At 39.4% G+C, this 20,803-nt stretch overlaps 1 protein-coding gene across 1 annotated transcript in view; it reads right to left on the bottom strand.

The window, feature by feature from the left end:
• LOC135202418 (ER degradation-enhancing alpha-mannosidase-like protein 1) overlaps positions 1–20,803 on the bottom strand; it is a 300,462-nt gene that overhangs the window by 136,317 nt on the left and 143,342 nt on the right. The window contains exons 4-5 of the mRNA XM_064231809.1: positions 18,649–18,832; positions 10,853–11,027 (exon numbers count right to left, since the gene is read on the bottom strand). Coding sequence (XP_064087879.1) covers positions 10,853–11,027; positions 18,649–18,832 — 359 coding nt within the window. The remainder of the gene's footprint in view (positions 1–10,852; positions 11,028–18,648; positions 18,833–20,803) is intronic.

The raw sequence follows: 20,803 nt of genomic DNA, 5'->3' as shown, positions 1-20,803 counted from the left end.
GCTGACACAAGTCGAACCCAGAAAGGGATTTTGACAAAGGAAAAATCTATTCCTGGGGGAAGACCTGTGTCGCCCGGTGAACCCATCCCTCTCTTTTCCTGATCCCCACCCTTTAGCCGGCCCAAGCTTGGGTGCGTGGTTCAGGAATGAAGCCTTCGGGCGGGAGTTGCAGTAGTAGCAAGCGGAAGGTAGACGTCTTGTAGTCCTTGTAACGGCACCTACCTAGAGAGGGGTTTTGAGGGGAATCATCTAATTGGCAGAAAACCTGTGGTAGTGGCTTCCACTCGCCCTTGTGTTTATACTGACACCCTATGGGTGAGCAAGCTGAAGGTAGTAACTTCAGCATTCTATTTAGCTTTTTCTCTGGTATATTTAGCATCTATTTATACCTAGAAATGTGTACTACAGGAACATTTCACCAGGCAACACAGGTCTTCCCCCAGAAATAGATTTTTCCTTTGTCAAAATCCCTTTTTCCTCCCTATTCTATTGTCTTCCATTTTCTTTTTCCCATACACATCACACTGAAATTGAGTAGTCTTGAAAGTTGATAGCATTTTTTAAGGTTGTGCTATGTCTGTTTATTTTAAATACTACTGTAATGAAATTCCTAATAAGTTTCCCACGCTGTAACACGAACCTATGTCCAAGATTCTTACAAAATTTGCATTTTGCTTTAGGGATGTTAAGAACATTCTGGATAATTTTGAGAGCTGGAATGGAGATGATCCTGATGGTTTCTTCCCTTTGTTTTTTTAAGTTTCTACTGTGTTGCCTCCCAAGATTACTAGATTCTATAGATTTTTATGCTGACTTCCAAAAGAGTGGCATATCTGCAGAGTGCAGTAAATACAGGCGAATCTCTATTCTCCCTGTGCTCTCCCAAACTCCTGATAGTTAATATGTATACAGGATAGTTAATGTGTATACAGGAAGTTAATATGTGTACAGGAAGCAGTTAGTTACCTGCAATGCTCTTATAGATTTGACATGCCATTTGCAAGGGAATTTTGATAAGAGTTTTGAGTGCAGAGTAATTCAAATTGATTTTAGTGCTGCTTTCACTTCATCAAATCAGAAGGCATTTATTTAGAAACTTATGAATCTGGAGTGGGTGGATATGTTTTAGGATTACTGCAAGATTTCTTTCCAGGTAAGCAGCAGGGAGTAGCTGTGGATGGGATATTTAGTGAACCAAGACCTACTGTCTAAAAAAACAAGTGTTCAGTATGCCGATGATGCAACACACACTTGTGTATGTAGAAAGTCTCCACTTAAAAGGAATGAAGCTGCCCTCAGCTTTAATTAAGACATGGCCCGGATCAGGAATGGTGTAGTCGGTGGGGTATGAGGCTGAACTCCAGTAAAACTAAAACACTATTGATTAGCACATCTCGTACAGATTTCTCACCCCATCCTCCCCCTCAGGTTGGATGGAACTTTGCTGAATAAGTCTGAAGCTTTAACTATACTAGATGTAACTTCTGACTCGCATCTAACTTTTGAGAAACATCTTATAAATGTTTCAGCAAATGCCATGCAAAAGTTAGGTATTAGTCAAAAGGCTGCATATATTTATAACAAGTGATAAAATCAATGCAATTTGTTTTAGTACATTGGTACTTCCTTTACTGCTTACTGTTATCATGTGTAGATGTCTGCTTCTGCCAGAGTTTATCTCTTAGATAGCAATGTTCATGGTAGTAGGTTTCTATTTCCTTAGATAGCAATGTTCATGGTAGTAGGTTTCTATTTCCTTATAGTAATAGTTATGACTTGGACCATCAACTGATGGTCTCTTGTTTGTCATTTTTCCATAAGTTGTATTTCAACAGAGATCTTTCACATTCAAAATTGATCCCTGATCCTTTTATCTAACAAAAGTAACCAAATTTACTGAACAGCAGCACCAATATGCAGCAAATGTGCCTTGCCGTTGAACTTATCAGTTCCACAGGTCCTTTATTCTTCACACCATCAGGCTGTGGAAAAGCCTTCCAGAGGATGTCATGCTGTGGTGGGATAACAAGCTTAAAAGCAATCGTCAAATCCCTCCCACATAAACTTAATCTACCTGGCTACCAAACTCACCTTCAATCACACTTTCCTCTTTACACTACAGAATACAGCAGGACAATTGACCCATACCCACACACAACACACAAAAAACCGCAAACACATGTACTTACCCAACTCCAGATACTCCGGGCTAGGCTGTGCTGTCCACTGGATAAAGGCTAGCCGAGACACAACCACCGCCAACAATCAAACGCAAACCAACCAACCGAGAACCACAACCCCACAACAACCTGACAAATCACTGAGCAGAACACCAACAGCTCGAAACAACACAACCACACGACATACCCCAGCACAACGACTTTTCCCACCACAACAACCCGCCAACACCAACACTGACCCAACCACCACTCATAGACACCAAAACGCACTACCAACCTTTTCAGCTTCACCACAACCAACATGCACAACAACTTTACAGCACCAAAATCAATCAAATAACACATCAACTGGCCATCAATGGACAAGACTGCTGCCAAAACCAACTCTTTGACTTAACCGAACGCCTTACTGCTTTTGACTCTTGTAACAGACTCTGCCACTGATATACTACATAACAGAGCTCCACGGCAGACACGCTTACAACCGCCATTTAACCACTCCATTTATTCTTCCACTAATTCTCTCTCTCTCTCTCTCTCTCTCTCTCTCTCTCTCTCTCTCTCTCTCTCTCTCTCTCTCACGCAACCCTTGGAGACGTTGTCAAATATAAACTACTATCATTACTCCTCCATAGTGCAATTGAACCTTCAAAAGTTAAGTGAAAATGCAATGCTTACTACCCTAATACTACTATTCTTCCTGCATTTTACTACATTCTTATCTATTTATTATTTTTTCTTCTTTTTTAATAAGTGGCTCTTCTTTCTGTATTTCCTATTATACTTCCTCTTACTTCTTCCTAATGAACACTATTCTTTGAAAGTTTGAATTTCAAGTCAATGGCTCCTCTGGGCTTGTTCTACATGAATAGGCTTCATCTACTGAATAATAATAATAATAATAATAATAATAATAATAATAATAATAATAATAATAATAATAATAATAATAATAATAATAATAATGCAGTGTTCCCCCCCCCCTCTTGCAGGGGATGGGTACCAGACACCCTTGTGAATAGCTTGAACCCGCAAATGGTTAGAACTTCCCTCTAAAATTGATTATATCTGCCTATCTTGAAAGTTCAAATACCAAATGTATAATTAAAGTATCATCCTACATCAAATATACCATTGAATTGCTATTATTAACATAATTTCAAAGTTATCTGAAACATTTTATCCATTAGAAATGTATAAACAGCCAATAACAGAGAGAGAGAGAGAGAGAGAGAGAGAGAGAGAGAGAGAGAGAGAGAGAGAGAGAGAGAGAATAACTCCTTACGAAATCAAAAGATTGAAATGAACTTCTACAAGGAACATTTCTTCCCCTCCCATAAAAGGGATTTTGACGTAGGAAAAATCTATTTCTGGGCGAAGGACCTGTGTCCCCAAGTGAAATAGGTTCCTTTAGCACTATTTCTAAGGTAAAATATTGTTATAATACCAGAGAACAGCTAAATTGGAAATGCCAGATTATTCTGGCTCGCTCACCTTTATTAAAAGGTGTCGGTATGGTTTCTGGGGCAAGTGAAACCACTACCACAGGTCCTTTTCCATTTAGCCTCTCCCTACATCAAAAAACCTCAAAAAGAGAGGAGCCGACCTAAGGCTCACTACCTGCTACCGTATAGCTAGCGCCTCTGCCGCCATTCCTTTGATAGCACTGCTACGCTGCACATGCGTTTTATTTTGCTGTGTTGTGTTTCTCGCTTTTTTGGATCTTTATTTCACCATGGATCGTCAATCAGCTTCTGCATCCAAGTTAAGTACTGCTATTATAGTTGACACTATTTAGGGGCTGCCCTTGGCATGTTTAACCGATTTATTTAGGTTTTTATGAGTCAACGACCCACGCGGCGCCGGCCCCAAGCCACCATAGCAGCGTGCTCCTTTGTGTCTCCTCGTGACCTTTACATTGAAGTAAGTTTTTTGGGTCAGATTCTTTTTATGGTGGCAAAATAATGTTCAAACATCCAGCAAGCCACCATAATAGTTTTATGCAAATCCATGTATAATTAGATAAGTAAATAACACATTGAAATTTACATTCCATTCCACCATTTCAGGTGGTAGATGTGGCTGTCGGAGTAGGTGTCGACTGTGGCCATCTTGTTGGCAGATGCAGAGGTAAGTTACTATACTGCTATATGTTCTTGTTTTCTATAGAATTTGTGATATTCTGGTAGATTTTCATGCATAAATATCATATCTTATAATTTTTACAATGATTTTTATAAAAAATTTTCATGGTGAAAATGGGTAAAAAAAATGACCTTTAGATTTGGCTCCTGATATAACAGCAAATAACATCTTTGTCAAAATATTTTTAAATAACTCCATTCTAGGATGATATGACTTTATTCTGTAACAAAAAAAAATTAGCCACTTCCTAATTCATTTAGGTACCAAAAAAATTTGTGAAATTTTGACTTTTTTTTTTTTTTTTTTTGGGGGGGGGGGCCAATAAAATTTACCCTTTTTTCTCTTTCCAGATTTTGACCTCTATGGGTCCAACACCTTTTCAGGCAGTCACATATTGTAAATTGTAGTTTTAGGAAGGATTCCCTTAATTTTTGTGTGTATATAGCTTATTTTTGTATTTTTTGTAAATATTTTTGTAAATTAATGTTTTGTAAATATTTTTTTACAAATATTTGTAATAAATATTTAATTTGTAAATGGATATTATTTATCTTTTCAGTAGTGTTTGTGAATGTTGAAGTTGATCTTAGAAACTAAAATATACAGCAAAAATGAAGTTAGTGATTTTTGGCAAATTTTTCTAGACGCTCAGGTTGAGCTTGACCCTCACGCACCTTTAACAGGATACCAATACAGCAAAACCTATCCACGGTTAAAATACTATCACATATGAATTTTGTAATTACAGTTATATTATTATTATTATTTGAAAGTATTAATAAACACAGTACATGTAGTATAAAAATTCTCTCGTCTCAGTAAATTCATGAGCACTTAGTGGCAACAACACAACAGTTCCTCCCCTTCCTGTAACATTACTTGATATATTTGACAGCTTTAGTACCTGGAGTTAGAAAGAGAACGCTGGGTTTATAAAATCTTACTAATTCACTAGTATTTTCTTTAATGAATTAATATTATTGCTGCTTACATTAATATTAGTGTTTGAAAATAGTAAATCATTTATTTACGTATCATACAAAAAACATACATCTCTGAGAGAGAGAGAGAGAGAGAGAGAGAGAGAGAGAGAGAGAGAGAGAGAGAGAGAGAGAGAGAGAGAGAGAGAATTATTATTTTTATTATGTGATATCATTTAATCTTATTAAATTTACTACTACAGTATTATTCATCTATATTAATGTTATAAATGTAATAATAATAATAATAATAATAATAATAATAATAATAATAATAATAATAATAATAATAATAATAATAATAAAAAGGCAAAGTAACGAGAACTGAAGGGATAAAGCTACCAGATGGGAGCAACATCAAACACATAGATGAGACAGGATACAAATACCTGGGAATAATGGAAGGAGGGGATATAAAACACCAAGAGATGAAGGACACGATCAGGAAAGAATATATGCAGGAACTCAAGGCGATACTCAAGTCAAAACTCAACGTCGGAAATTGATAAACCCTAAACACAGTGGGCAGTGCCCAGTAATCAGATACAGCACAGGAATAGTGGAATGGACGAAGGCAGAACTCTGCAGCACAGATCAGAAAACCAGGAAACATATGCCAATACACAAAGCACTACACCCAAGAGCAAATACGGACAGACTATACATAACACGAAAGGAAGGAGGGAGAGGACTACTAAGTATAGAGGACTGCGTCAACATCGAGAACAGAGCACTGGGGCAATATCTGAAAACCAGTGAAGACGAGTGGCTAAGAGTGAATGGGAAGAAGGACTAATAAAAGTAGACGAAGACCCAGAAAATAACCAGAGACAGGAGAATGACAGACAGAACAGAGGACTGGCACAACAAACCAATGCACGGACAATACATGAGACAGACTAAAGAACTAGCCAGCGATGACACATGGCAATGGCTACAGAGGGGAGAGCTAAAGAAGGAAGCTGAAGGAATGATAACATCGGCACAAGATCAGGCCCTAAGAACCAGATATGTTCAAAGAACGATAGACGGAAATAACATCTCTCCCATATGTAGGAAGTGCAATACGAAAAATGAAACCATAAACCACATAGCAAGCGAATGCCCGGCACTTGCACAGAACCAGAAAAAGAGGCATGATTCAGTGGCAAAAGCCCTCCACTGGAGCCTGTGCAAGAAACATCAGCTACCTTGCAGTAATAAGTGGTACGAGCACCAACCTGAGGGAGTGATAGAAAACGATCACGCAAAGATCCTCTGGGACTATGGTATCAGAACGGATAGGGTGATACATGCAAACAGACCAGACGTGACGTTGATCGATACAGTCAAGAAGAAAGTATCACTCATTGATGTTACAATACCATGGGACACCAGAGTTGAAGAGAAAGAGAGAGAAAAAATGGATAAGTATCAAGATCTGAAAATAGAAATAAGAAGGATATGGGATATGCCAGTGGAAATCGTACTCATAATCATAGGAGCACTAGGCACGATCCCAAGATCCCTGAAAAGGAATCTAGAAAAACTAGAGGCTGAAGTAGCTCCAGGACTCATGCAGAAGTGTGTAATCCTAGAAACGGCACACATAGTAAGAAAAGTGATGGACTCCTAAGGAGGCAGGATGCAACCCGGAACCCCACACTATAAATACCACCCAGTCGAATTGGAGGACTGTGATAGAGCAAAAAAATAAAAATAAAAATAAAAAAATAATAATAATAATAATAATATGTTTTATTTCAGCTCGAGGCCATATACACTGAATATACAAAATACAGACAGTAACATACAAAATCTAGATACATGAGACATGATAAAATAGAAAAAGAAAATGAATAATCGGCTCCACAAAATAGCTGAGGTAGCATAAAAGCAAGTAATCATAATACTGGTAATAACAGTAATAATATTGGTGAGAAAAAAAAATATGCATTGAGAGTAATAACAGTTAGTGCACATATTACATAACTTAAATTTCAACTAGAGACCTTAGGTGGTTACAGTAGTCAGGTCCAGAGGGCTATATACATAAATTGAACGTAAAAAAAACTTTAACTTGATAGTAATCACAGTAATAAGGAAAAATTAAAATATCAGCAATAAATGTAATAATGACAAAAACTGCAGATGACATCTTGCCAATACAGAGATTAAGTCCTTTAGGGGACAAAGGCCTCATTTTCCCATCTCTCTCACAATTTAGATTTTCTTCTTGCTTCACTCCTTAGGATGCTTTGTATGAGCGAGTTGCTGCTGTTTCTCACTCGGGTTACCAGACTGGACATTGTTCGCCTAACAATGATTTTTAAATTGTCCAGGTGGTTTTCTATGAACATCTGTGTGGCGGAGTGGTAGCGGGGAGTGTTTGTGAGGCGTCTCAGAATGTCATTGTGCACAACAGTGATGCGTCTCATGGTCTCTCGAGTATAGTTCATCCAGAGGGAACACCCATAGATACTGTAGCAGTGCGAGCGGTTTAAGAGCAGCAGTCATGTTGCCAGCTGCACATAGTTTACGACGCCTCTGTTCAATGTCTGCCGTATCTTTTAGGTCGTCGGTGATAATGTGACCCAAATACGGAAATTCATGCACAAATCCCAGCCAATGGTTTCCAAGGACAATTTGAGGTTCTGCAATATGCTTAAGCGATCTCAAGAGCAGCGATATGCACTGGGTCTTGGTTTCATTGTAGATTATATCAAATTCCTCTGCATATTGGCGGCAAGTGTCGATGAGTCGTTGGAGACCTTGCACTGATGGGGAAATCAGAACCATATCGTCGGCGTAACAGGTTGTTTATAGTTGTTTCATTGACGGTGCATCCGATTGGGAGTGAGTTCAGTTTGACATTCAAGGCATCTGTGTATGTATTAAACAGGTATGGAGAGAGAATGCCCCCTTGCCAAAGCCCGTTTAGGGAGCCGAAGGTGTAAGATAATACGTTACCCCATTTGACACAGAATTGCTGTGTGGAGAACCAGCAATGTAAAATGCCAATTAAATACAGGGATGTGCCCCTTTTATGCAGCTTCAGGAAGAGCTTCAGGTAGTTTACTCTGTCAAATGCTTTTCTCACATCTACAAAACAAAGGAAAACAGGAGAGGCTGATGATAGGTAGTAGTTCAGCAATTCTTTCAGTATGTAGATACAGGTGTTGGTTGAGTGGTTTGCTTTAAACCCGAACTGGTTGTCAGTGGTGTGTAGAAAGGGGAGAAGTCTCACTAGAAGAACAGACTCAAGTATCTTCAATGCGATCGTTGTGATTGCAATCGGCCGGTAGTTGCCAGGGTCAGCTGCATCCTTTAGCTTGTTTTTGATTAATGGTATCAAGTGAACTAAGAGTAGGGAGTCTGGAAGAAACCGGTGAATTATGCACACATTGAATAGGGCAGCTAGCAAAATATAAATTATCGGATGGCAGAATTTGAAGGCCTCTGCAGGAAGACCATCACAGCCGGGCGATTTATTATTAGGTAGGCTGTTTATGGCATCGCTGATGTCACCTGGCGTAATACGGTCTGCAAAATGAAACTGAATGTTGTCAGTAAGGAGGTTATCTACATCCCTTCGGGAATCTTGATCATTTATGCAATTCAGGATATTGTTGAAGTGATCGCCCCACATACTTGCGATAGCTTCGTCTCTGACTGCTTCCCCTACTCTCTGTGATAGCTTTTTAGTTTTGGGATTTAAGGACTGGATATCTTTCCAAAGACGACGATAATCACCAGATTCTAAGTTTCTAGACATTGCATCGGCTCTTAGTTGTTTTTCATTTAACCTGCAGTGCTGAAGAGCAAGTTTGAACTGCGCTCTCGCCTGTCTCATTAGTAATGCAGTGTGCCCTTCCCTGGGGCTACCATTTTGCCTCCACAGTAAAAACATTTCTCGTGAGTATGTATACAGATCTTTAACCAAGCCATTCCATCCAGGTATATTACGAGAATTACCTTAACGAAATCTGTAGGCAGTCCTGCCCGAAGCAAGCATAGCGGAGATTATGTTCGAATACAATTCATTCAGATCCCTCCTGTGGTGGTCATTTCTACAATTTGTGTTAGTACAAGGTAAGGCGTCTGCCGGTTGAACTATTGACCGCAACCTGGTTTCCGTGGTTGCCCTAAAGTATCTGGTTTTCTGTTGGTTTTTAAAATCCCAGTTTACTGCTGGTGGGCGAACAGTTAGGGGGTTCACAGTAGGGAGGGATGAGGTACTGAATGACACCTGTAATGGGATGTGATCGTAGCCCGTTGCAAGATCATAGCGAATATTGCAGGTCATAATAGAATCATGAAGTTGTGGAGATGTGATGCAGTGGTCCAGCCAGGAAGTTGCAATAGCGTCCGCTCTATTATGTACATATGAATAAGAGGGAGGGAGGGAGGAGCATTACATCGCTAATTTGGAGAGCATGATTTTGACAGAAGCGATTAAGTTCATTATAAAATTGTTTTGTGGGGTGAGAATTAAGGTCCCCGATTATACAAATATGATCGGCAGGAGAATCATGAATAACACTGTGTAACTCCCCTAGGATCATGCAGTAATGATCAAAATTATTGTTATTTTCCCATGGCATATAAACATTAATAATTAGGATTTTAGAGTTCCCTACTGTCACTTGAAGCCCCAGCAATCTGTCACTCCTGTTGGTCATCACCTTTATCATATTGTATAACGATTTGTGCCACAGGAAAGAAAGGCCCCCTTTCGGGCGACCGGCTATGATTTGATCTGTAACTTGCATCAATGAAGTCGAGAAGGTTCTGAAGTCTTCATGAATTGAATCACAGATAGCAAGGTCATGTGGCCAGAGGAGTGTTTCTTGCAATGCAATGATGCCTTTGAAGTTTTTGCAGAACATGTTTAGGAGAGGAATGTTCCGCTTGAGGCCAAACATATTCCAAGAGATCATGTTTAATGTATCCATGGCTACTCGCGAAGATGGGAGATGAATGCGCTGATCATTTGGGTGGATGGGGGGTTAGCCAGGGGGAGTGGGCAGTCACTCGCCGTGGGGGGTTGACTGGCACTTGCGGTGGAAATGACCCTGGTTGAAGTGTCAGTAAGTTCCCCTGGGGGTGGTTGATCCCAGATTAGTTTATATCTTGAAACTAATATATTAGGACAGAAATTCTCGCCTTTAAGAACGTCGAGGTGTTGAAATAGGCAGGTAATCCTGTAAGCCACTTTATGTTTAATCCTGTAGATTTAATCCTGAAGACTTCCTGCATATTATTCAGTGTTGGTTTTATTTGCTGAATGAAAAGCACCTCCAGCAGCCCCAGTCAACGGGTGTCAGGGGTCTTCCATATGATCTTGGCATGGTTTCTGATAGGCCCCTCCTGGGCATGGCAGATCCTCTTTGACAGGTGCAAGCTGGTTATACCGACGTAAGCACCACTGCAGCCATGGACTGCACAGAAAATGCCACTACATATTTCGAAAATAGAGAAGAATCTCTACAAATGTAACACTGCTTTAGTAGCCATTACTTTTAATTAAAAAATAAAAATAAATAGAGTAAATTATTAAAAACTTACCCTCTCCTCATGTACTGCTTAACAAGTGTGTAAGTTTCATTAAACATGACGTAATCTTCAGGATCTCCAAACAAGATGTAACTTTTGAGCAAATATTCAAAGTAGCTGTCGAGGCCAGCTCCAACTCCACTAAGTTCCCCCATCCACTTGCCAGTGTTGACATCAACCACATTACCTACGGGAAGTCACATGAAATCACTATACATCCATTTCCTCCTTAAAAGACTACATTTTTTGTGTGGATTTTTTGCAGTAAAATTATACAAAAAATTAAAACTAAAGCTCCAAGAGGTTGGTTCTCAAAGATGCTCTAAAAAATGCCTATATAATGACTACCTATTTAATCACAGTTTGAGAATTCTATAAAAGAACATAAAAGTGCAGAAAAATAGCTGAAAAAAAACAAACTACTAATCAGTAAAAAGAAAAGATCATAAATACTTATAATATTTCCAGTTTCCAATATGATTATATTCTAGTGCCTACATATCTGAAGTTGCTATACGAGTATTCAAGACAAAAATCAGTTTTTAAAAGTAAATTGTATTTTTCCTAACTATACAAACCTGAGGTCATTCACAATAGAAATTGCTTATGGTAAAGCTGGAACACAGCCGTTAAAACTCTTGAACAAGGTGGTTAGGCAGTAACTACCATCTGCCTCTCCCCGCCTGCCTGGATGTAAACATTCCACTTTGCTTTTCAGCCCAGGTTTCAGATTGGGGGGTGGCATAAGGTGGGCCTTAGTGAAAAGGACCTCAGGTTTGTATAGTTAGGAAAAATACAATTTAGAACTTTTAAAAACTGTGATTTGTCCCCAAGCAATATACAAACCCTCACTCCTTTAAAATAGGAAGCCTCACTGGCTGGAGGGAGGAATCTGGGTGAGTCTCATGAACTGACTGGAGTTCGGTGCACCTGGGTTGTTACTCCTGGTTGACAGAACGAGGAGTGCCCTGCTCTGACAATTTGATCAGAGTATAAAAACTTCAGGATCAAGAGTCAGACTTCGGGGCCTTTTTGAGTGAGTGAAGAATCATAACTCATACAAAAAGGCTGGGAAAAGTATTAAGAGTTGGAGGCATTAAGGCAAAGATCCGAGAAGGGTTTACCTTATTACCCGAGTCTCCTTCCTTCCCTTGCTAGAGGAAGAGTGGGAGTGCTTCTATGAAAAATAGAAAGGAAGCTCAATGTGTAGACTGCTGCATCAGATGCCAGTCCAGCAAGCGTAGGTTCGAGTCCTATTCTCAGCCCGAAGAAGGAGAAGTAGAAGAACAAGGAAGGAGGAGGAGGAGGAGGAGAGGCCAGTCACTCTCAAATACTTCTCACCTCTAGAATCACACACCTTAGGTAAGAAAACGCAACTTGCTGCGCAGGCACCACAAGTCCAAAAAAGAAAGGGCTCCAATTACTTGTGGGCAATGACCTAAAGGTAGAAAGACATGAATGTAGTCCTGATGAGACCATATCTATCTTCCAGTCCGACAATATTCTTCAGAATACGAGGAAAGGACTAAGCCACTGATATCGTGTGCTCTCGGGAAAGCATACAGGCGACGCTGTCACCATTTACAGAGAACCTCTTCCCGAACTTCTCGCAAAACTGGGAGAAAGATGTGTCCTTAGACACTTCACCCTTGGTGAGTCAGTATAGGCAGTCCCCAGTTAGGTTATCGGTGGGGGTTCTATTTCAACAGCTAGATAAGGGAAAATAGAATTAGCAATTTTCTGCATTTATCAGCGCCAATAACCAGATTTTAGTGCTGATAACTGGTTAATGGTGATTGTACATCAGTTTAGTTAGAGTTATCTTATTTTCATTTTCTGTATTGGTGAAATGTGGGCAATGTTCAATGTATGGGAAACATTTCTGATTTTAGAAAATGTCCTCATGTATTTAAGTTGTGACGTCATAGACGACAGGATGGTGGTGGCGTGGGCAGCAAAAGTAAACAATAACAGAGTGGGAAGAGGAGGACACGCGAAATATGGTATTTGGTAGGGTAGGAGACAGCTCTCTGTCTTATAGGAGTTAAGAGGGTTGCAATTCATGTTGTAGTGTTGTTCAAAGTCTTAAGCTGGAGTATACTGGGACTGAGGAAAGATTAGGTTAGGAAAAGATTCAAACTGGTAGCAGTAGTGGGTCGATTAAAGATGGTCGGGTCAGATAGTGAGCAAAGGGAGATAAGATGGAGACTGGATTGTTCGAGATTTAGCGGGATACAAGACGAGTAAAAAGGATGGAGAGGAAAAGTTGAAGACTGGCTGGTGGTGTGTGGGGATGGAGATGATGGGTTTACAAGAGAAAGCCCTAGATGTGATGGAAGGAATACTAGATAGATATGAACTTAAGGGTACAGAGGGTTCAAAGATAATCCTATTCAAACTAGATGAAGTTTATCTAAAACACACACTGATGGAGAATAACAGTAAATTGAACATGCTAATGGAGAATTACAGTAAAGTGAAAACTATTTTAAAATAGAAAGAGAATCTAGTGAAAAGATGAGACTTTTTAATTAGGTACAAAAGGCAAAATCAGAGTGTAAAAGAGTGATGGGAAAAAGCCTGCTTGAAAGAGAAGCTAAGGGTTTTCATGTATTGGAACAAGCAAGCCTCACAGAAAATAGAAAACAAATGGTATAAGCAGCTTGTGGTCCAGGAAAGTTAGAATATAAGACAGTGTCACACATAATGAAAAGAATATTCAAGGGATTAGGGAATAAAGAGGAACGGGAATAGTGGGAGTCAGAAGGTGATGCAAATTCTGGGAGAGAGATGGAAAACCAGAGATATCAGGGAAAATGGAACCGAGGTAGGGGTGGAAGAACTCCTATAAATAAAGAAGGGAAAGTAACCTTATGTGCAATATGGAAAACAGAATGGCATTGGGCAAGGGATTATCCTCAGAAATTTCAAAATAGGAAGAAAAAGAAACAAAGTGAGAAGAAAATAAGCATAAAACAGAAACTGGGCCAGAAGTAGTAGTTTATGTAGAAGCTAGTAAAATAGAGGATGAGTCGTGGGGAGAGGTTGATGCAATTTTAGACACGGTGTAAATTGACAGTTTGCGAGGAATTGTGACTAGCAAGCATTGTCATGGGTTTGAGTCAGGAAGAATTGAGGAAAATGAAGGATACTAGGACAGAGTCTAATAAAGTATTTAATTTTGGTGAATCATCACATAGGTTAAAAGGAGTAATGGAGATACCAGTGGTATTGAAAAACAAGTTTTATTTGAAGACAGAAATTCTGCATGGTGATATAACGTGGCTAATAAGAAAGAAAACCATGAGCAAAATGGGCATGAACATAAATCTGAAAGAAAATTGTGTCATAACAGAAGTATTAGGGGAAATAAAGGTAAAGTTAAGAGAAGACAAACAAGGTCATTAAAGATTACCAGTAAGGAGGAGGAAGGTAGAAGAATTATTACTGGAGGGTTGGAAGGGAAAAGAGCCCGAGAGAAATTAAAGGTGTATTCGTGAAGTTACATCTACAGTTTGGTTATGGAGGTGGATATAATACATGGAAGCTAACAGAGGAAGTACAATGGAGTGATGGTTTGATAAAGACAGAAAAGGAGAAAATAAAAACGTACTAACGGACTTGGTTGCAAAGTGCGAGGTATGTCAAAGAAACAAGAGAAACCCAGCTAAACCAGCACAAGCAGTACCTGGTTACCAGCGGAATTGGTTAATGGCAATCCGGTTTTATGGGGTTTGTCTGGCGTCATAAAATCAGCGATTTAACAGGCCAAGTTACGGTTATCAGCGCCACAAGGTCTGATAATAGTTACGGAGCCATAACATACCTAACAAGAGGTGTCATTAACTGAAACCCAGTGCCATAAGTGCCATAAATCACTAAGTTTCTGTTAATGGCAGATTTCTCATATCGGCACCCTGTCTGTAGTATGATTTTCTTGGAGTAAAACTTTTAATGAATTGTAGCTATGGATGTGGGAGAGACAGAAAAGAGAAAGTTCTTGGTAATGGTGGATAGGTTTTTTGGATAAAAGATAAGAGCCCAGAAGCTATAATGACACTTTTTGATGGTAGGTTTGCTATTATCTGGAGCCCCTTCCATAATATTGTCAGACAATGGGGGAGAATTTCAAAATGAAAAAGTAAGGAGGATGGCAGAAAGATGGAATATTAAAATATCAGCCACAGCACCGGAATCTTCGTGGAACAACAGATTGTGTGAAATGTCCATGGGCATAATCGAAGAAAGTTTGAGGAAGATGATGGATTATGAGGAAGTGGATTGGTCCATAGCATTAAGATGGGTAGTGAGTGCTAGTAACTGCTGAATAAATAATGGAGGTTTCTCTTCTAACCAATAAAACTGAAAGATTGGAATTGTTTTACATTAGATGTTAAAACTGCACATTTACAAGATGACAAAATATAAAGAGAAGTATATTTAAAGCAACCTAGGGAAAGTTGGTTGGAGTGGATTATGGAAATTGAAGAAAACTGTTTATGGGCTCAAGGACGCAGAAAAATCATGGTACTGTAAGATGGTAAAAGTAGTGAAGGAGCTTAAAGACAAGAGAAGTAGATTAGAACCTAATATACTCTTTTGCAGAAGACAGTAAATTGAATGGTATTTTGTGTAGACATTTAGATGATTTTTCCTATGGAGGAAATGAAGAATTTTTAAAGAAAACCATTGGAAAATTGAAAGGGAAATTGCAAGCAGGCAAACATGAAAGTAAAAGGTTTAAGTATATAGGAGTAACAGTAGTGGAGATAAAAGAATAGATTTTGTCTTAATCAGTGGCAGTATATAAATTCTAAAAGAGAACCAGAAGCTAGAAAATTTACAGGTAATAAGAGTTTAGATAAAAGGAGTTAAAAAAGTATAGATCAGTGGTGGGGCAGCTGAACTGGGTATTGCTTCATACCATACCAGAAATATCATACAATGTTAGTGAAATAAGTAATGCATTAACAACTCAAGCTATGAGGAAGGTTATTAAAACTGTGAGAAATACTAGGAATATAATGGGGAAAGTTACAATAAGTGAGCTGGAAGAAGGAAAGATTTATTGGGAAGCCTATGCAGATGCTTCATTTGGGAATAATAGAAGACAGCAATACTCAATTGGGTTATGTTAGATCCTTGACAGATGGTAAGAAAAGAAGTGGAAGTCCAGGAAATCCCGGAGTAGCAAAATCCACCATTCATTGAAACAAAAGCTCCGAGTGTGGGGGAGGCTATAGGATTGATATATGTACATATAGGCAGTCCCTGGTTATTGGCGATCTGGTTTTATGGGGCTCGTCTAGCGCCATATTGGTGATTTATGGCACCATAATGGGCCAAGTTCTAGTTATCGGCACCAAAAGGGTATCAGCGCCATTATGGCACCATAAATCGCAGAGTTTCGGTTAATGGCAGTTCACCGGTTATCAGCACCATTATGGCACCTTAAATCGCCAAGTTTCGGCTAATGGCGTTTACCAGTTATCAGCGCCATCATGACACCATAAATCGCCAAGTTTTGGTTAATGGCGGTTTACCGGTTATCAGCGCCATTATGGCACCATATATCACCGAGTTTCGGTTAATAGCGGTTTCCGCTTATCGGCACACCACCACGAACAGAAGCCCGACTGATGACCGGGAATACTAGGAAGAAAATTAGAGGCACTGGTGGCACTTCCTAGATTTGTTTCATCCACTGAAGAGGCTTGCAGACAATGCTGCCCAGTAAGCAGTTTAAGGAACTGACTCACAGCCCTCAATCTTCCTGCAGCACATGCAACAGTTAGGAGTATTTTTCTCCTTGGTGTTCTGCTGTTGAACGGCAGTAGTATTTGGTCCCCAAGCACCCAACAACTCTCAGGGGCCCATTGTCTTCATCCAGGTGCCCATCTACTGACAAGCATCTGACACCATCTTCTGAGCATTCAGCACTAGTTCAAAAAGTTTCTGTTACAACAGGGACTTTTTGAAGTAGGCCAATAATATCAACAAGTTGCCATTTATTGGTTGCCAAGGAAGGATCATCTTGAACTATAGAGGGTGCCAGATGTCCAGTAGCTAGAAACAGATGCTGAATAGTTGGCACCAGGTGCTTGGAAACTAGTGCCGAATGCTCATGAGCTGGCACTGGGTGCTCAGAAGCTGGCGCTGGGTGCTCAGGACCTGGTGATGGACACTTGGAACTAGTGCCAGGCATTCAGGAGATGGTGTCAGATGCTTGTCAGTAGATGGGCACCTGGATGAAGACAATGGGCCCCTGAGAGTCGTTGGGTGCTTGGGAACCAAATGCTACTGGCATTCAACAGCAGAACACTAAGGAGAAAAATACTCCCGACTGGTCCATGTGCTGCAAGAAGATTGAGGGCTGTGATTCAGTTCCTTAAACCGCTTACTGGGCAGCATTGTCTGCAAGCCTCTTCAGTGGATGAGACAAATCTAGGAAGTGCCACCAGTGCCTCTTGTCAGGGTTGGACTTCTCAGAATCGGATGACATCGATTGCACATCCACAGACATGCCTTTCCAGCAGCTGTCTGTCGAAGGCTGGGTGTGTACAACAGGCTCTAGCGAGGGGGGCAACTATCCATAGGCAAACACCACCGGTCTCCCTTGGACTTCCGGCATGTCTTCTCCCAGGTTTGTGGGAGCAGGACAGGAGCCTTCATCTGATAGAACCTGTGGGATGAGCAGCCACCTCCTCCTCTTGCACAACACTGTCACTATGCACTTTGTCTTGATACAGTTTGGCTACTAGGGCCAAAATACAACTCCACCACTGTGTTCACATCCAGGTTAATCTTTTGATTGAACCTGAACTCAAGACTGGCAATGGGATTGGGGTCAGATGCATGGGAGCCAGGCACAGGAGTAGGTGGGACAATAGTAGGATGACTGGTAATTGGAGAAAATTTGGAAACGGAATGGAGGAATAGTAAGACTATCTACAGTCCTAGGATTAGGAGTAGACTCTAGGCTAAGTAAAGCCCTACTTTCAGCTCTAGAGGCCGCCTTTCATTTCCTATTCCTTTCAAGTTTATCAAGGTGAGATTTTAAAACCTTCCACTTCTTTCCATCTCAGTCCTTACTTTCACCACACGTTTTCTCCTTATTACACAGTTGCCACTACATTTCTGGAAGAAATAAACCAAAAACTGATGAAAAGGCTGCTGCATATACCTGATGTTTAGTCAAGAGCCAACAGAAAAAAAATTGAGCTCGTCTGCTTTGTTGTTCCCATTGTTCCCTGATAGTGGTCAGGGCTAGTCACTTTCACAAAAACAATAGAAGCGCGACTGCTAATTTTTAAATTAGGCTGCTGTGCAAGTTAGAAACTATAGCTATGTAAATACTTGGTAAATTACTTATATGAAACAATTAATTTTTCAGTTGGATGAGTACATGGGGGAGAGAAAAGGGAAAATATAAAAAATAAATAGCTGAAAGCAATACAACTCAGGTCTGAAGAACCTCCACTACTGTCTACCAAACTCCTTTGATAATGCCATTTCATTTTTCATTTTCCAACTCAAATAAAAACAAGTCCTTTGCCAACCCTACATGAATAAAGAAAGACTTCAAGGTCAGGTTAATTTTTTTTAATAATAACCTTGACAGTCTCCTTTTAATAACCTTTGAGTCTCCTTGTCTTCATACCATACTTTGAAAAAGTTGACTTTCTATTTCAGTGAATCAGATATAAAACAACTAATGCATAGCCAAACATCATCTTTAAATGGGAGAGCAAAAGCTTTGAATGAATTTTCAGCTTTCAACAACACAGTTACAATACTTGTGAACATACCTAATAAACCAGTCTGTGCATTCCTCAACTTCCACAGCACCTTATTTGCTCTCCTGGCAGACATCTCATAGACTGGATCACCGATGAGACGACTTAGTATTCCAAATTCAACCAACAGGGATCCTGCACCGGCTGTGCACGTGTCTGTCCGGCTGCCTTTGGGTACACCTTCCCGTAAATTCACCTAGTATGCATAATTTGAATATGCTCTTGTAGTCTTCGCTTTCAGTAAGAGAAAATTTACATTAAATATACACAAACCAACTAGATAAACCTATTGGTGCATCAAAATTACTCCATACTGCCTCATTAAGAGCAGGATTTTCAAAGTCAACGATTATTCAAAAGCTCATTCCTAAGATTATTCACCACATAGCTGCAAAAGAAAGTTGACTTTTGCTCACATTCACCTCTTAAATAAAGATACAACACAAAAAAATTCATTTGAAACTTACAAATGCTCTTAACATGTGTTTCAGAAATTAACAGACAAGTTCATTTCACTGCACTAAGTTGAGTTGAAAAACACAAAAGGATTACCGAAACCTAAATCATAGGGTTTTAGCACATTCTTTTATTCCTAAAAACCATCAACCATACTATTTCCTTGTCATACATTTTTTATACAAGTATATAACAATAATCAATTAAAGGTTTCCTTGCATATAAGGCTGTCTTAAAAATATTTTGCTTCTTTACTGCCATCTTTGGCAGAAAAAAAAAACTTTCAAGCAGAAGCACCACTTAAGAAACTAGTGGAAATATTCATTCTTCCTTGGAAATAGAATTATGGGGTAGACATACACTTCATTAGCTATATTCATTCTGTCAACTTCCTTGGTACATTATCAGTCACAATCACGTTAAAATTTTAAACAAATTCAAGAGCAAAAATCCTTTCTTGCAAAAGCAACCTTGCTGGACTTTGCCACAAGCATGAACAAACTCCTAGAGGAAGAAATGCTATATGACAAACATGTTATCAGTTAAAAATAAGCAAGAATCGACACCTAAATATACATATACATATATTCCAATTCAAAACATGGCTTTTGTTACTTACAGCATTAATGTCAATCAGCTCTAAACACAAACATGAAACAAAGGATGAGGAAGAAAGCTGTGGTAAGAATTCTACATTCTTATCATATATTATTCAGAAGACAAAACCCATTCATATGGAACAAGCACAGAATATGGTATTCATCATGAAGTAAGATGAGATAAATGGAAATCCAGAAAGAACAGACGCCACCTATTAGAAAAAATATATAAAAGCAGTAAATCAACAAACAGATAAAATGTATTAAAATGCAAAAATGAGAATAGTATTAGGGCAGTAATGTATTGCACCTTCGCTTGAACTTCTGCAGTTCCGATTGCACGACTTCCTCTGGGAGACTTTCATGGTCCAGCGGTGTGAGGAATAAAGGACCTACGGAACTGAAAAGTTTGTCTCGGCAGATAAAGGGGATCAAGGGTCAATTGTGAATATGAAAGAACTCTGTTGAAATACAACTTTTGAAACAGGGACAAACAAGAGACTATCCATCGATGGTCCAAGTCATAACTACTGCTACTGTTAGGAAACAGAAACCTACCACCACAAACTACTCTAAGTAAAAGAGATAAATCTCTGGCAGAAGCAGACATCCACACTGGAGAATAGCATTCTAGTAAAGGAGAACAAATGACCTAAAACAGGTTGCACTGATCTTATCACTGTTGTAAATATATGCAGCTTTACCAACAATAACTAACTTTTATGTAACATTGGCTGAAACTTTCACTAGATGTTTATCAAAAGTCAAATGAATCAAAGGTTTTGCCTGGAATAGTTAAAAGCTTAAGACATGTTCAGCACAGTTCCATCCACCCGAAGGGGAGCATGGGGTGGGAAATCTGTATGAAATCTGCTAATCAATATTGTTTTTATTTTACTGGAGTTCAGCCTCATACCACATTTATTACACCATTCCTGATCCAGTCCATGTCCTGATTGAGACTGAGGGCAATTTCATTTCTCCAAAGTGAAGGCTTTACTACACCCACAAGTGTTGCATCATCTGCATACTGAACATTCTTCTTTTCCATGCCAACAATCATGTCACTTGTATACAATAAAAATAACAGTGGACCAAGAGGACTGCCCTGT

The sequence above is a fragment of the Macrobrachium nipponense genome, chromosome 30 (genome assembly GCF_015104395.2).
Source record: "Macrobrachium nipponense isolate FS-2020 chromosome 30, ASM1510439v2, whole genome shotgun sequence".
Taxonomy (NCBI): Eukaryota; Metazoa; Arthropoda; class Malacostraca; order Decapoda; family Palaemonidae; genus Macrobrachium; species Macrobrachium nipponense.
The sequence above is the reverse complement of the archived record's forward strand: the minus strand, read 5'-3'. Positions and strand labels throughout refer to the sequence as shown.